The sequence below is a fragment of the Salmo salar genome, unplaced genomic scaffold (assembly GCF_905237065.1).
Source record: "Salmo salar unplaced genomic scaffold, Ssal_v3.1, whole genome shotgun sequence".
Taxonomy (NCBI): Eukaryota; Metazoa; Chordata; class Actinopteri; order Salmoniformes; family Salmonidae; genus Salmo; species Salmo salar.
The window spans coordinates 100,001-118,591 of record NW_025548130.1 but is presented as its reverse complement, the minus strand read 5'-3'; the positions used below and the strand labels follow the sequence as shown (position 1 = coordinate 118,591).

General features: G+C 50.1%; 1 protein-coding gene across 1 annotated transcript in view; it reads right to left on the bottom strand.

Moving 5' to 3' along the window:
* Positions 1 to 9,176: 9,176 nt before the first annotated feature.
* Positions 9,177 to 18,591, bottom strand: part of LOC106594277 (TBC1 domain family member 1) — an 81,546-nt gene continuing 72,131 nt past the window's right edge. The window contains exons 19-20 of the mRNA XM_045711938.1: positions 13,061 to 13,237; positions 9,177 to 10,396 (exon numbers count right to left, since the gene is read on the bottom strand). Coding sequence (XP_045567894.1) covers positions 9,782 to 10,396; positions 13,061 to 13,237 — 792 coding nt within the window. The 3' untranslated portion in view covers positions 9,177 to 9,781. The remainder of the gene's footprint in view (positions 10,397 to 13,060; positions 13,238 to 18,591) is intronic.

Here is an 18,591-nt window from a genome sequence, read left to right as displayed (position 1 = left end):
GTCTACGTGATGATGAAACTCTCTTTACCTTCAGACAGCCCTGACACCCAGTCTACGTGATGATGAAACTCTCTTTACCTTCAGACAGCCCTGACACCCAGTCTACGTGATGATGAAACTCTCTTTACCTTCAGACAGCCCTGACACCCAGTCTACGTGATGATGATACTCTCTCTTTACCTTCAGACAGCCCTGACACCCAGTCTACGTGATGATGAAACTCTCTCTTTACCTTCAGACAGCCCTGACACCCAGTCTACGTGATGTTGAAACACTCTCTTTACCTTCAGACAGCCCTGACACCCAGTCTACGTGATGATGAAACTCTCTCTTTACCTTCAGACAGCCCTGACACCCAGTCTACGTGATGATGAAACTCTCTCTTTACCTTCAGACAGCCCTGACACCCAGTCTACGTGATGATGAAACTCTCTTTACCTTCAGACAGCCCTGACACCCAGTCTACGTGATGATGAAACTCTCTTTACCTTCAGACAGCCCTGACACCCAGTCTACGTGATGATGAAACTCTCTTTACCTTCAGACAGCCCTGACACCCAGTCTACGTGATGATGAAACACTCTCTTTACCTTCAGACAGCCCTGACACCCAGTCTACGTGATGTTGAAACTCTCTCTTTACCTTCAGACAGCCGCAACACCCAGTCTACGTGATGTTGAAACACTCTCTTTACCTTCAGACAGCCGCGACACCCAGTCTACGTGACGTGATGTTGAAACACTCTCTTTACCTTCAGACAGCCCTGACACCCAGTCTACGTGACGTGATGTTGAAACACTCTTTACCTTCAGACAGCCCTGACACCCAGTCTACGTGATGATGAAACTCTCTCTTTACCTTCAGACAGCCGCAACACCCAGTCTACGTGACGTGATGTTGAAACTCTCTCTTTACCTTCAGACAGCCGCAACACCCAGTCTACGTGATGTTGAAACACTCTCTTTACCTTCAGACAGCCCTGACACCCAGTCTACGTGATGATGAAACTCTCTTTACCTTCAGACAGCCCTGACACCCAGTCTACGTGATGTTGAAACTATCTCTTTACCTTCAGACAGCCCTGACACCCAGTCTACGTGATGATGAAACTCTCTCTTTACCTTCAGACAGCCCTGACACCCAGTCTACGTGATGATGAAACTCTCTTTACCTTCAGACAGCCCTGACACCCAGTCTACGTGATGATGAAACTATCTCTTTACCTTCAGACAGCCCTGACACCCAGTCTACGTGATGATGAAACTCTCTCTTTACCTTCAGACAGCCCTGACACCCAGTCTACGTGATGATGAAACACTCTCTTTACCTTCAGACAGCCCTGACACCCAGTCTACGTGATGTTGAAACTCTCTCTTTACCTTCAGACAGCCGCAACACCCAGTCTACGTGATGTTGAAACACTCTCTTTACCTTCAGACAGCCGGACACCCAGTCTACGTGACGTGATGTTGAAACACTCTCTTTACCTTCAGACAGCCCTGACACCCAGTCTACGTGACGTGATGTTGAAACACTCTTTACCTTCAGACAGCCCTGACACCCAGTCTACGTGATGATGAAACTCTCTCTTTACCTTCAGACAGCCGCAACACCCAGTCTACGTGACGTGATGTTGAAACTCTCTCTTTACCTTCAGACAGCCGCAACACCCAGTCTACGTGATGTTGAAACACTCTCTTTACCTTCAGACAGCCCTGACACCCAGTCTACGTGATGTTGAAACACTCTCTTTACCTTCAGACAGCCCTGACACCCAGTCTACGTGATGATGAAACTCTATCTTTACCTTCAGACAGCCCTAACACCCAGTCTACGTGATGATGAAACTCTCTTTACCTTCAGACAGCCCTGACACCCAGTCTACGTGATGATGAAACTCTCTTTACCTTCAGACAGCCCTGACACCCAGTCTACGTGATGATGAAACTCTCTTTACCTTCAGACAGCCCTGACACCCAGTCTACGTGATGATGAAACTCTCTCTTTACCTTCAGACAGCCGCAACACCCAGTCTACGTGACGTGATGTTGAAACTCTCTCTTTACCTTCAGACAGCCCTGACACCCAGTCTACGTGATGATGAAACTCTCTCTTTACCTTCAGACAGCCCTGACACCCAGTCTACGTGATGATGAAACTCTCTTTACCTTCAGACAGCCCTGACACCCAGTCTACGTGATGATGAAACTCTCTTTACCTTCAGACAGCCCTGACACCCAGTCTACGTGATGATGAAACTCTCTCTTTACCTTCAGACAGCCCTGACACCCAGTCTACGTGATGATGAAACTCTCTCTTTACCTTCAGACAGCCCTGACACCCAGTCTACGTGATGATGATACTCTCTCTTTACCTTCAGACAGCCCTGACACCCAGTCTACGTGATGATGAAACTCTCTTTACCTTCAGACAGCCCTGACACCCAGTCTACGTGATGATGAAACACTCTCTTTACCTTCAGACAGCCCTGACACCCAGTCTACGTGATGTTGAAACACTCTCTTTACCTTCAGACAGCCCTGACACCCAGTCTACGTGATGATGAAACTCTCTCTTTACCTTCAGACAGCCCTGACACCCAGTCTACGTGATGATGAAACTCTCTTTACCTTCAGACAGCCCTGACACCCAGTCTATGTGATGATGAAACTCTCTCTTTACCTTCAGACAGCCCTGACACCCAGTCTACGTGATGATGAAACTCTCTCTTTACCTTCAGACAGCCCTGACACCCAGTCTACGTGATGATGAAACTCTCTTTACCTTCAGACAGCCCTGACACCCAGTCTACGTGATGATGAAACTCTCTTTACCTTCAGACAGCCCTGACACCCAGTCTACGTGATGATGAAACTCTCTTTACCTTCAGACAGCCCTGACACCCAGTCTACGTGATGATGATACTCTCTCTTTACCTTCAGACAGCCCTGACACCCAGTCTACGTGATGATGAAACTCTCTCTTTACCTTCAGACAGCCCTGACACCCAGTCTACGTGATGTTGAAACACTCTCTTTACCTTCAGACAGCCCTGACACCCAGTCTACGTGATGATGAAACTCTCTCTTTACCTTCAGACAGCCCTGACACCCAGTCTACGTGATGATGAAACTCTCTCTTTACCTTCAGACAGCCCTGACACCCAGTCTACGTGATGATGAAACTCTCTTTACCTTCAGACAGCCCTGACACCCAGTCTACGTGATGATGAAACTCTCTTTACCTTCAGACAGCCCTGACACCCAGTCTACGTGATGATGAAACTCTCTTTACCTTCAGACAGCCCTGACACCCAGTCTACGTGATGATGAAACACTCTCTTTACCTTCAGACAGCCCTGACACCCAGTCTACGTGATGTTGAAACTCTCTCTTTACCTTCAGACAGCCGCAACACCCAGTCTACGTGATGTTGAAACACTCTCTTTACCTTCAGACAGCCCCGACACCCAGTCTACGTGACGTGATGTTGAAACACTCTCTTTACCTTCAGACAGCCCTGACACCCAGTCTACGTGACGTGATGTTGAAACACTCTTTACCTTCAGACAGCCCTGACACCCAGTCTACGTGATGATGAAACTCTCTCTTTACCTTCAGACAGCCGACACCCAGTCTACGTGACGTGATGTTGAAACTCTCTCTTTACCTTCAGACAGCCGGCAACACCCAGTCTACGTGATGTTGAAACACTCTCTTTACCTTCAGACAGCCCTGACACCCAGTCTACGTGATGATGAAACTCTCTTTACCTTCAGACAGCCCTGACACCCAGTCTACGTGATGTTGAAACTATCTCTTTACCTTCAGACAGCCCTGACACCCAGTCTACGTGATGATGAAACTCTCTCTTTACCTTCAGACAGCCCTGACACCCAGTCTACGTGATGATGAAACTCTCTTTACCTTCAGACAGCCCTGACACCCAGTCTACGTGATGATGAAACTATCTCTTTACCTTCAGACAGCCCTGACACCCAGTCTACGTGATGATGAAACTCTCTCTTTACCTTCAGACAGCCCTGACACCCAGTCTACGTGATGTTGAAACACTCTCTTTACCTTCAGACAGCCCTGACACCCAGTCTACGTGATGATGAAACTCTCTCTTTACCTTCAGACAGCCCTGACACCCAGTCTACGTGATGATGAAACTCTCTCTTTACCTTCAGACAGCCCTGACACCCAGTCTACGTGATGATGAAACTCTCTCTTTACCTTCAGACAGCCCTGACACCCAGTCTACGTGATGATGAAACTCTCTTTACCTTCAGACAGCCCTGACACCCAGTCTACGTGATGATGAAACTCTCTCTTTACCTTCAGACAGCCCTGACACCCAGTCTACGTGATGATGAAACTCTCTTTACCTTCAGACAGCCCTGACACCCAGTCTACGTGATGATGAAACTCTCTTTACCTTCAGACAGCCCTGACACCCAGTCTACGTGATGATGAAACTCTCTCTTTACCTTCAGACAGCCGCAACACCCAGTCTACGTGATGATGAAACTCTCTTTACCTTCAGACAGCCCTGACACCCAGTCTACGTGATGATGAAACTCTCTCTTTACCTTCAGACAGCCCTGACACCCAGTCTACGTGATGATGAAACTCTCTTTACCTTCAGACAGCCCTGACACCCAGTCTACGTGATGATGAAACTCTCTTTACCTTCAGACAGCCCTGACACCCAGTCTACGTGATGATGAAACTCTCTCTTTACCTTCAGACAGCCCTGACACCCAGTCTACGTGATGATGAAACTCTCTTTACCTTCAGACAGCCCTGACACCCAGTCTACGTGATGATGAAACTCTCTTTACCTTCAGACAGCCCTGACACCCAGTCTACGTGATGATGAAACTCTCTCTTTACCTTCAGACAGCCCTGACACCCAGTCTACGTGATGATGAAACTCTCTCTTTACCTTCAGACAGCCCTGACACCCAGTCTACGTGATGATGAAACTCTCTTTACCTTCAGACAGCCCTGACACCCAGTCTACGTGATGATGATACTCTCTCTTTACCTTCAGACAGCCCTGACACCCAGTCTACGTGATGATGAAACTCTCTTTACCTTCAGACAGCCCTGACACCCAGTCTACGTGATGATGAAACTCTCTTTACCTTCAGACAGCCCTGACACCCAGTCTACGTGATGATGAAACTCTCTCTTTACCTTCAGACAGCCCTGACACCCAGTCTACGTGATGATGATACTCTCTCTTTACCTTCAGACAGCCCTGACACCCAGTCTACGTGATGATGAAACTCTCTTTACCTTCAGACAGCCCCTGACACCCAGTCTACGTGATGATGAAACTCTCTCTTTACCTTCAGACAGCCCTGACACCCAGTCTACGTGATGATGAAACTCTCTTTACCTTCAGACAGCCCTGACACCCAGTCTACGTGATGATGAAACTCTCTCTTTACCTTCAGACAGCCCTGACACCCAGTCTACGTGATGATGAAACTCTCTCTTTACCTTCAGACAGCCCTGACACCCAGTCTACGTGATGATGAAACTCTCTCTTTACCTTCAGACAGCCCTGACACCCAGTCTACGTGATGATGAAACTCTCTCTTTACCTTCAGACAGCCCTGACACCCAGTCTACGTGATGATGAAACTCTCTTTACCTTCAGACAGCCCTGACACCCAGTCTACGTGATGTTGAAACTCTCTCTTTACCTTCAGACAGCCGCAACACCCAGTCTACGTGACGTGATGTTGAAACTCTCTCTTTACCTTCAGACAGCCGCAACACCCAGTCTACGTGACGTGATGTTGAAACACTCTCTTGACGGTGTGACTTTCTAAGGTTATTTTATAACCCTGTTTAAGATCTACCATTAATGATTAATTACAGGTGGATTATAATATACTGAATCAAGGTGTGAATGTGGCCTCATCTCCTCTACGGTCAAAGACCTTTCTGATCAGTTATAATATCAGACTCGCTGTATATAGACATAATGACATTTGAAATGTCTTTATTTTTTTGGGAAACTTTTGTGATGAATGTTTACTGTTATTTAATTTTTTTATTGTTTATTATCTACTTCACTTGCTTTGGCAATGTAAACATATGTTTCCCCCATGCCAATAAAGCAACCTTAAAATTGTATTGGAGAGAGGGGAGAGAGAGAGGGGAGAGGGGAGAGAGGGAGGAGAGAAGAGAGAGGGAGGGAGGAGAGAGAGAGGCAGGGCAGGGCGTGGAGAGAGGAGGGAGGGAGGAGAGAAGAGAGGAGGGAGGGAGGAGAGAAGAGAGAGAGGAGGGAGGGAGGAAGGAAGAGAGAGGGAGGAGAGAAGAGAGAGAGGCAGGGCGTGGAGAGAGGAGAGAAGAAAGAGGGAGGAGAGAAGAGAGAGGGAGGAGAGAGAGAGGCAGGGCAGGGCGTGGAGAGAGGAGAGAGGGAGGAGAGAAGAGAGAGGGAGGAGAGAAGAGAGAGGGAGGAGAGAGGAGGGAGGGAGGGAGGGAGGAGAGAAGAGAGGCAGGGCAGGGGCGTGGAGAGAGGAGGGAGGGGAGGAGAGAGGAGGGAGGGAGGAGAGAAGAGAGAGGGAGGGAGGAGAGAGAGAGGCAGGGCGTGGAGAGAGGAGGGAGGGAGGAGAGAAGAGAGAGGGAGGGAGGAGCGAGAGAGGCAGGGCAGGGTGTGGAGAGAGGAGGGAGGGAGGGAGGGAGGGAGGAGAGAGAGACGCAGGGCAGGGCGCGGTGTAGGAAAGAGAGCCAAAATAAACCCAGGGCACCAGTCCTGGCAGACTCATTTGGTTGGCGCACACACACACACACACACACACACACACACACACACACACACACACACAGTAGGCATGAGAGTAGATGAAGGGTGAATTCGCCCTCTTGAGCTCCAGTCGACTGGAAAAGTAGCTTAACAGTCAGTCCTCAACACACACACACACACACACACACACACACACACACACACACACAGCAGTCTGTTTGTCCTCCCTCCCAGTGGTTTCCAGAGCCCCAGGTCCTGTAGATTTGGGTTGAACCATGTTGGACAGTGGTATTGAACGTTGGGGGGGGCTGTGGTATTGAACGTTGGGGGGGACTGTGGTATTGAACGTTGGGGGGGGGGCAGTGGTATTGAACATTGGGGGGGGACAGTGGTATTGAACGTTGGGGGGGGCAGTGGTATTGAACGTTGGGGGGACTGCAGTGGGGTCGCCAACATTTTATTTAATTAATAAATAAATAAAATAAAACATTTTCAACAAAGATATAAGACTAAAGATTGTACGGGACATGAGAAAGATACATTGTGTTGAGTAAATGTATTTAACGGTTTCTTTTCATTTTGATAAAGATGAAAATGTAAATGAAGGTTATTTTCTGATGTAAAAATGAGAATGTAGCGATTTTAAGGTCGTGTCAGATTTGTGGGTCGGCAGAAATTGTTGGGGAGAAAAAAAAGGGTATTCACAAAGAACCTTAGAAGATGAGCAGTACTGGACAAACCCAGTCACCCAATCACTCACCCACCCACCCAATCACTCACCCACCCACCCAATCACTCACCCACCCAGTCACTCAATCACTCACTCAATCACTCACCCACCCAATCACTCACCCACCCAATCACTCACCCACCCACCCACTCACTCAATCACTCACCCACCCACCCACTCACCCACCCAGTCACCCACTCACCCACCCACCCACCCAATCACTCACCCACCCAATCACTCACCCACTCAATCACTCACCCACTCAATCACTCACCCACCCACCCACTCAATCACTCACCCACCCACCCAATCACTCACCCACCCACCCACTCAATCACCCACCCACCCACTCACCCACCCAGTCACCCACTCACCCAATCACTCACCCACCCAATCACTCACCCACTCAATCACTCACCCACCCACCCACTCAATCACTCACCCACCCACCCAATCACTCACCCACCCACCCACCCACTCAATCACCCACCCACCCACTCAATCACCCACCCACCCAATCACTCACTCACCCACACACTCAATCACTCACCCACACACTCAATCACCCACTCAATCACCCACCCACCCAATCACTCACCCACCCACTCAATCACTCACCCACCCACCCACTCAATCACTCACCCACCCACCCACCCAATCACTCACCAACCCACTCAATCACTCACTCACCCACCCACTCAATCACTCACTCACCCACCCACTCAATCACTCACCCACTCAATCACTCACCCACTCACCCACCCACCCACTCAATCACTCACCCACCCACTCAATCACTCAATCACCCACTCAATCACTCAATCACCCAATCACTCACTCACCCACCCACTCAATCACTCACCCACCCACTCAATCACTCAATCACCCACTCAATCACTCACCCACCCAATCACTCACTCACCCACCCACTCAATCACTCACCCACCCACTCAATCACTCAATCAATCACTCACCCACCCACCCACCCACACACCCACCCACTCAATCACCCACTCACCCACTCACACAAAGAATACATCTGATCTGGTGAATTTAGTCAAAGGATATGAAATGTATTGTTGTTCAAAGTATATAGAAATAACAACAGAGTAATGAGAATAATAAACATCACGTGGAAGGAGTCATAGCAACAGATTTACAGTGTCAATCAGGAAGTTGAGTCATAGCAACAGATTTACAGTGTCAATCAGGAAGTTGAGTCATAGCAACAGATTTACAGTGTCAATCAGGAAGTTGAGTCATAGCAACAGATTTACAGTGTCAATCAGGAAGTTGAGTCATAGCAACAGATTTACAGTGTCAATCAGGAAGTTGAGTCATAGCAACAGATTTACAGTGTCAATCAGGAAGTTGAGTCATAGCAACAGATTTACATTTCAATCAGGAACAAAAGGCTGTGAGTTATCACAACACACACACAGAGGAATCGTAAGTGTTGGTTCTCTCTCATAGTCTGTCATATGACCATCCATGTTGCATAGCAGAGAGTAGGGGTCTCTCTCTCTGTCTCTCTCTCTCTCTCTCTCTCTCTCTCTCTCTCTCTCTCTCTCTCTCTCTCTCTCTCTCTCTCTCTCTCTCTCTCTCTCTCTCTCTCTCTCTCTCTCTCTCTCTCTCTCTCTCTCTCTCTCTCTCTCTCTCTCTCTCTCTCTCTCTCTCTCTCTCTCTCTCTCTCTCTCTCTCTCTCTCTCTCTCTCTCTCTCTCTCTCTCTCTCTCTCTCTCTCTCTCTCTCTCTCTCTCTCTCTCTCTCTCGGCATCATGGGGGCTGGAGTCCAGGGCTTTGGCTGTACTGTAGTTGTCATGACAGTATCTTTGGTTGTTGTGACTCTTTATTTAACAAGGCAAGTCAGTTAAGAACACATTCTTATTTACAATAACGGCCAAACCAGGACGACGCTCGGCCAAATCATGCCCCCCCCTATGGGACTCCCAATCACAGCCGGATGTGATACAGCCTGGATTCGAACCAGGGACTGTAGTGACACCTCTTCGCAACGGAGATGCAGTGCCTTAGACCACTTTTTTGTTGTTGTTGATGTTGTTGCATATATATAGTGTATAAAAAATGTTTCCTATGGCCAGGACAGTGCAATAAACACATTTCCACACACACACACACACACACACACACACAGAGACACACACATCCAGCTGCAATAACAACTGTATAGGACGGCTGTGTGGAGAAAAAGGCCCAGAGAAGAATCAGAGAAATCCCTCATTTCTACAGTTTAGACCAGGAGAAGAGCCCTCTGGGAGACTCATCAGTGTTCTGATAGAGCCAGTGGATGAGGGAGTAGAGGGGAGGACGTCGCTGTCCCTTGCCCCAGTCTGGGCCCCTCTCTCTGGGGTACGTTACCCAGCCTTTGCCCCTCTCTGGCGGGGACATCCACTCTCTGTCCGTCTGCCTGTCCGTCTCCCTGCCCGTCTCCCTGCCCGTCTCCCTGTCCGTCTCCCTGTCCGTCTCCCTGCCCGTCTCCCTGCCCGTCTCCCTGTCCGTCTCCCTGTCCGTCTCCCTGTCCGTCTCCCTGCCCGTCTCCCTGCCCATCTCCCTGCCCGTCTCCCTGCCCGTCTCCCTGTCCGTCTGCCTGTCCGTCGGCAGCGGAGTGTGTGTGCGTGTCCAGGTTGAAGTCTCCTAGCGTTGTGTGTGTGTGTATTCCCGGCGCGGTGAGGAGTGTGTGTGTGTGTATTCCCGGCGCGGTGAGGAGTGTGTGTGTGTGTATTCCCGGCGCGGTGAGGAGTGTGTGTAGGTGTGTGACAGCGTCACGCAGTCCATTCCTCTCCTCCTCCAATCGGAACACCTGTTCTCTCAGCAGAGCCTCTGATTGGGCCAGCCCCTCCACCTGCACGTCCAGGCGACACACACGAGCCTGGGACACCTGGAGAGAAACAAAACGTGTGTTTAGTGTGTGTGTGTGTGTGTGTGTGTGTGTGTGATGAAAATAATCATGGCCTCTAAACCCTCAAGCTGCATACTGGACCCTATTCCAACTAAACTAGTGAAAGAGCTGCTTCCTGTGCTTGGCCCTCCTATGTTGAACATAATAAACGGCTCTCTATCCACCGGATGTTTACCAAGCTCACTAAAAGTGGCAGTAATAAAGCCTCTCTTGAAAAAGCCGAATCTTGATCCAGAAATTATATAAAAAACTAATCGGCCTAAATCGAATCTTCCATTCCTCTCAAAACATTTTAGAAAAAGCTGTTGCACAGCAACTCACTGCCTTCCTGAAGACAAACAATGTATAGGAAACGCTTCAGTCTGGTTTTAGACCCCATCATAGCACTGAGACTGCACTCGTGAAGGTGGTAAATTACCTTTTAATGACGTCAGACCGAGGCTCTGCGTCTGTCCTCGTGCTCCTAGATCTTAGTGCCGCTTTTGATACCATCGATCACCACATTCTTTTGGAGAGATTGGAAACCCAAATTGGTCTACATGGACAAGTTCTGGCCTGGTTTAGATCCTATCTGTCGGAAAGATATCAGTTTGTCTCTGTGAATGGTTTGTCCTCTGACAAATCAATTGTAAATTTCGGTGTTCCTCAAGGTTCCGTTTTAGGACCACTATTGTTTTCACTATATATTTTACCTCTTGGGGATGTCATTCGAAAACATAATGTTAAATTTCACTGCTATGCGGACGACACACAGCTGTACATTTCAATGAAACATGGTGAAGCCCCAAAATTGCCCTCGCTAGAAGCCTGTGTTTCAGACATAAAGAAGTGGATGGCTGCAAACTTTCTACTTTTAAACTCGGACAAAACAGAGATGCTTGTTCTAGGTCCCAAGAAACAAAGAGATCTTCTGTTGAATCTGACAATTAATCTGGATGGTTGTACAGTCGTCTCAAATAAAACTGTGAAGGACCTCGGCGTTACTCTGAACCCTGATCTCTCTTTTGAAGAACATATCAAGACTGTTTCAAGGACAGCTTTTTTCCATCTACGTAACATTGCAAAAATCAGAAACTTTCTGTCCAAAAATGACACAGAAATATTAATCCATGCTTTTGTTACTTCTAGGCTGGACTACTGCAATGCTCTACTTTCCGGCTACCCGGATAAAGCACTAAATAAACTTCAGTTAGTGCTAAATACGGCTGCTAGAATCCTGACTAGAACCAAAAAATTTGATCATATTACTCCAGTGCTAGCCTCCCTACACTGGCTTCCTGTTAAGGCAAGGGCTGATTTCAAGGTTTTACTGCTAACCTACAAAGCATTACATGGGCTTGCTCCTACCTATCTTTCCGATTTGGTCCTGCCGTACATACCTACACGTACGCTACGGTCACAAGACGCAGGCCTCCTAATTGTCCCTAGAATTTCTAAGCAAACGGCTGGAGGTAGGGCTTTCTCCTATAGAGCTCCATTTTTATGGAATGGTCTGCCTACCAATGTGAGAGACGCAGACTCAGTCTCAAACTTTAAGTCTTTACTGAAGACTTATCTCTTCAGTAGGTCCTATGATTAAGTATAGTCTGGCCCAGGAGTGTGAAGGTGAACGGAAAGGCTGGAGCAACGAACCGCCCTTGCTGTCTCTGCCTTGCCGGTTCCCCTCTTTCCACTGGGATTCTCTGCCTCTAACCCTTTTACAGGGGCTGAGTCACTGGCTTACTGGTGTTCTTCCATGCCGTCCCTAGGAGGGTTGCGTCACTTGAGTGGGTTGAGTCACTGACGTGGTCTTCCTGTCTGGGTTGGCGCCCCCCCCTTGGGTTGTGCCATGGCGGAGATCGTTGTGGGCTATACTCGGCCTTGTCTTAGGACGGTAAGTTGGTGGTTGGAGACATCCCTCTAGTGGTGTGGGGGCTGTGCTTTGGCAAAGTGGGTGGGGTTATATCCTGCCTGTTTGGCCCTGTCCGGGGTATCATCGGATGGGGCCACAGTGTCTTCTGATCCCTCCTGTCTCAGCCTCCAGTATTTATGCTGCAGTAGTTTATGTGTCGGGGGCTAGGGTCAGTCTGTTACATCTGGAGTATTTCTCTTGTCTTATCCGGTGTCCTGTGTGTATTTAAATAGGCTCTCTCTAATTCTCTCTTTCTGTCTTTCTCTCGGAGGACCTGAGCCCTAGGACCATGCCTCAGGACTACCTGGTATGATGACTCCTTGCTGTCCCCAGTCCACCTGGCCGTGCTGCTGCTCCAGTTTCAACTGTTCTGCCTGCGGCTATGGAACCCTGACCTGTTCACCGGACGTGCTTGTTGCACCCTCGACAACTACAATGATTATTATTATTTGACCATGCTGGTCATTTATGAACATTTTAACATCTTGACCATGTTCTGTTATAATATCCACCCGGCACAGCCAGAAGAGGACTGGCCACCCCCTCATAGCCTGGTTCCTCTCTAGGTTTCTTCCTAGGTTTTTGGCCTTTCTAGGGAGTTTTTCCTAGGGAGTTTTTCCTAGCCACCGTGCTTCTTTCACATGCTTTGCTTGCTGTTTGGGGTTTTAGGCTGGGTTTCTGTATAGCACTTTCAGAATATCAGCTGATGTACGAAGGGCTATATAAAAATACATTTGGTTTGGTTTGTGTACCTGCAGTTCTTCCAGCAGGTCGAGGTTTTGCTGTCGGAGACTCTGATTGGTGCGTTCCAGCTGGGCGGTGCGCTGCGATTGGTTGAGGTGAGCGGGCGTGTCACACAGCTCGTCCTGTAAGACGCGGTACTCCACCTCGTACGCCTGCAGCTGTTTGGACAGGTCCATCTCACACACCTACACACACACACACACACACACACACACACACACACACACACACACAGAGTGTCAGATAGGATGATGTCCTGATTGCCAGTTACAGTCAGTCTCTAAGTTTACACAGGGCCCCCCCTGGTGCTCGGGGGGGGGGGGGCCCTGAAGAGGTCATTCAGTCTGGCTCTCAGGGGAGGGGGGGGCCCCCTGAAGACAGGAGGACAGCTCAGGGGAGGGGGGGCCCCCTGAAGACGGGAGGACAGCTCAGGGGAGGGGGCCCCCTGAAGACGGGAGGACAGCTCAGGGGAGGGGGGCCCCTGAAGACGGGAGGACAGCTCAGGGGAGGGGGGCCCCTGAAGATGGGAGGACAGCTCAGGGGAGGGGGGCCCCTGAAGACGGGAGGACAGCTCAGGGGAGGGGGGGCCCCTGAAGACGGGAGGACAGCTCAGGGGAGGGGGGGCCCCTGAAGACGGGAGGACAGCTCAGGGAGGGGGGCCCCTGAAGACGGGAGGACAGCTCAGGGGAGGGGGGGCCCCCTGAAGACGGGAGGACAGCTCAGGGGAGGGGGGGGCCCCTGAAGACGGGAGGACAGCTCAGGGGAGGGGGGGCCCCCTGAAGACGGGAGGACAGCTCAGGGGAGGGGGGCCCCTGAAGACGGGAGGACAGCTCATAATAATGTCTGGAACGGCATCAACATGGACACCACAGGGTTGGTGTAGCTGATTCCATTCCATGGATTCCGTTCCAGCGTTTACTCCGAGCCTGTCCTCCCCAGTGGAGGTGCCACCAGCCACCTGGGGGCTGTAATCGCTGTAACTCAGTTGTTAAATGATCAGTATCCTCAGGCCTCCTGAAACAGACAGGCTGAACCTTTTAGCGTGTGAGAGTGTGTTTCTGTGTGAGAGAGAGAATGTGACAGAGTGTGTGAGAGAGAGAGAGAGAGAGAGAGAGAGAGAGAGAGAGAGAGAGAGAGAGAGAGAGCAGAGACAGAGACAGAGACAGAGACAGAGAGAGAGAGAGACAGAGAGAGAGACAGAGACAGAGACAGAGACAGAGAGAGAGAGAGAGACAGAGAGAGAGAGACAGAGAGAGAGAGAGAGAGAGTTTCTGTGTGTGTGTTTCTGTGTGTGTGTGTGTGAGAGAGAGAGGAGAGAGTGTGAGAGAGAGTGAGAGAGAGCGTGTGAGAGAGAGAGCGAGTGAGTGAGAGAGAGAGGTGTGAGAGTGTGTGTGTGTGTGTGTGTGTGTGTGTGTGTGTGTGTGTGTGTGTGTGTGTATGTGTGTGTAATGTTGTACAAGGGTGAAGTTCTCTGTTTCCAGGAAGTAGTGTTTTGAGAGCACCGCTCCCCTGCCGCCAGAATACCTGGAAAACACACCGCTGTTCTCTCAGTGTCTGTTGTTAATAAAGTGTCTGTTGTTAATAAAGTGTCTGTTGTTAATAAAGTGTCTGTTGTTAATAAAGTGTCTGTTGTTAATAAAGTGTCTGTTGTTAATAAAGTGTCATTTGTTAACCTCACTAGGGGTAGGGGGCAGTATTTTCACCTCCGGATGAAAAGCGTGCCCAGAGTAAACTGCCTGCTACTCAGGCCCAGAAGCTAGAATATTCATATAATTATTTGGATAGAAAACACTCTGAAGTTTCTAAAACTGAGGAAAACCAATCCAGGAAGTGCCATTACTTTGAAATGGCTATGTTCCAATTAAAGCCTATCCACCATTTAAAGGGATAGGACCCAGATTCAGTTCCCTATGGCTTCCACTAGTTGTGAACAGTCTTCAGACATTGTTTCAGGCTTTTATTCTGAAAAATGAGGGAGAATGACAACATTGAGTGAGTGGATAGTGGGATGTCCTCAGAGCTCTTTTCTGCGCGAGACCGAGAGCGCGCCTTTCTTGTTTTCCTTTTATATTGACGATGCTTTTGTCCCGGTCGAAATATTATCGATTATTTAGGCTAAAAACAACCTGAGGATTGATTATAAACGTCGTTTGACATGTTTCTACGGACTTTACTGATACTATTTGGAATTTTCGACGCCAACAAAATGGAGGTTTTTGGATATAAAGAGGGACTTTATCGAACAAAACAAACATTTATTGTGTAACAGGGAGTCTTGTGAGTTGCCACCATACGAAGATCATCAAAGGTTAAGTGATTCATTTTATTGCTATTTCTGACTTTCGTGACTTAATCTACTTAGCTGGTCACTGTTTGTAATGTTGTGTCTGCTGAGCTCCGAACTCAGATAATCACATGGTTTGCTTTCGCCGTAAAGCCTTTTTGAAATCTGACACGGTGGCAGAATTAACAACAAGTTAAGCTTTATTTTGATGTATTACACATATATTTTCAAGAATCTTAAATATTTGAATTGAGAATTTTTGAATCTACTATAGACCCCCCACCAGTCTGCTATAGACCCCCCCCACCAGTCTGCTATAGACCCCCCACCAGTCTACTATAGACCCCCCCACCAGTCTGCTATAGACCCCCCCACCAGTCTGCTATAGACCCCCCACCAGTCTACTATAGACCCCCCCACCAGTCTGCTATAGACCCCCCACCAGTCTGCTATAGAACCCCCCACCAGTCTGCTATAGAACCCCCCCACCAGTCTGCTATAGAACCCCCCACCAGTCTGCTATAGACCCCCCACCAGTCTGCTATAGACCCACCACCAGTCTGCTATAGACCCCCCCACCAGTCTGCTATAGACCCCCCCCACCAGTCTACTATAGAACCCCCCCACCAGTCTGCTATAGACCCCCCACCAGTCTACTATAGAACCCCCCCCACCAGTCTACTATAGACCCCCCACCAGTCTACTATAGACCCCCCACCAGTCTGCTATAGACCCCCCCCACCAGTCTGCTACAGACCCCCCCACCAGTCTACTATAGAACCCCCCCACCAGTCTGCTATAGACCCCCCACCAGTCTGCTATAGACCCCCCCACCAGTCTACTATAGACCCCCCCACCAGTCTACTATAGACCCCCCACCAGTCTGCTATAGACCCCCCCACCAGTCTACTATAGAACCCCCCCACCAGTCTGCTATAGAACCCCCCCACCAGTCTACTATAGACCCCCCCACCAGTCTGCTATAGACCCCCCACCAGTCTGCTATAGAACCCCCCACCAGTCTGCTATAGAACCCCCCACCAGTCTGCTATAGAACCCCCCCACCAGTCTGCTATAGAACCCCCCCCACCAGTCTGCTATAGACCCCCCACCAGTCTGCTATAGACCCCCCCACCAGTCTGCTATAGACCCCCCCACCAGTCTACTATAGAACCCCCCCACCAGTCTGCTATAGACCCCCCCACCAGTCTACTATAGAACCCCCCCACCAGTCTACTATAGACCCCCCACCAGTCTGCTATAGACCCCCCCACCAGTCTGCTATAGACCCCCCCCACCAGTCTGCTACAGACCCCCCACCAGTCTGCTATAGAACCCCCCCCACCAGTCTGCTATAGACCCCCCCACCAGTCTGCTATAGACCCCCCACCAGTCTGCTATAGACCCCCCCCACCAGTCTACTATAGACCCCCACCAGTCTGCTATAGACCCCCCCACCAGTCTACTATAGAACCCCCCCACCAGTCTGCTATAGAACCCCCCCACCAGTCTGCTATAGACCCCCCCACCAGTCTGCTATAGACCCCCCCACCAGTCTGCTATAGACCCCCCCACCAGTCTACTATAGAACCCCCCACCAGTCTGCTATAGACCCCCCCACCAGTCTACTATAGAACCCCCCCACCAGTCTACTATAGAACCCCCCACCAGTCTACTATAGACCCCCCACCAGTCTACTATAGAACCCCCCCACCAGTCTACTATAGAACCCCCCCACCAGTCTACTATAGACCCCCCACCAGTCTACTATAGAACCCCCCCACCAGTCTACTATAGACCCCCCACCAGTCTACTATAGACCCCCCCACCAGTCTACTATAGAACCCCCCACCAGTCTGCTATAGACCCCCCCACCAGTCTGCTATAGACCCCCCCACCAGTCTGCTATAGACCCCCCACCAGTCTGCTATAGACCCCCCACCAGTCTGCTATAGACCCCCCACCAGTCTACTATAGACCCCCCCCACCAGTCTGCTATAGACCCCCCCACCAGTCTGCTATAGACCCCCCCCACCAGTCTGATATAGACCCCCCACCAGTCTACTATAGACCCCCACCAGTCTACTATAGACCCCCACCAGTCTACTATAGACCGCCCCCCACCAGTCTACTATAGACCTCCCCACCAGTCTAACCCAGTCTACTATAGACCCCCCCACCAGTCTACTATAGACCCCCACCACCAGTCTACTATAGACCCCCCCACCAGTCTACTATAGACCCCCCCACCAGTCTACTATAGACCCCCTCCACCAGTCTACTATAGACCCCCTCCACCAGTCTACTATAGACCCCTCCACCAGTCTACTATAGACCCCCCCACTAGTCTACTATAGACCCCCCCACTAGTCTACTATAGACCCCCCCACCAGTCTACTATAGACCCCCCACCAGTCTACTATAGACCCCCCCACCAGTCTACTATAGACCCCCCCACCAGTCTACTATAGACCCCCACCAGTCTACTATAGACACCCCCACCAGTCTACTATAGACACCCCCCACCAGTCTACTATAGACCCCCCCACCAGTCTACTATAGACCCCCCCACCAGTCTACTATAGACCCCCCCCACCAGTCTACTATAGACCCCCCCACCAGTCTACTATAGACCTCCCCCACCAGTCTACTATAGACCCCCCCCACCACCAGTCTACTATAGACCCTCCCACCACCAGTCTACTATAGACCCCCCACCAGTCTACTATAGACCCCCCCCACCAGTCTACTATAGACCCCCCCACCAGTCTACTATAGACCCCCCCACCAGTCTACTATAGACCCTCCCACCACCAGTCTACTATAGACCCCCCCCACCAGTCTACTATAGACCCCCCCACCACCAGTCTACTATAGACCCCCCCCACCACCAGTCTACTATAGACCCCCCCACCAGTCTACTATAGACCCCCCACCAGTCTACTATAGACCCCCCACCACCAGTCTACTATAGACCCCCACCACCAGTCTACTATAGACCCCCCCACCAGTCTACTATAGACCCTCCCACCACCAGTCTACTATAGACCCCCCCAACAGTCTACTATAGACCCCCCCACCAGTCTACTATAGACCCCCCCACCAGTCTACTATAGACCCTCCCACCAGTCTACTATAGACCCTCCCACCACCAGTCTACTATAGACCCCCCCACCAGTCTACTATAGACCCCCCACCACCAGTCTACTATAGACCCCCCACCAGTCTACTATAGACCCTCCCACCAGTCTACTA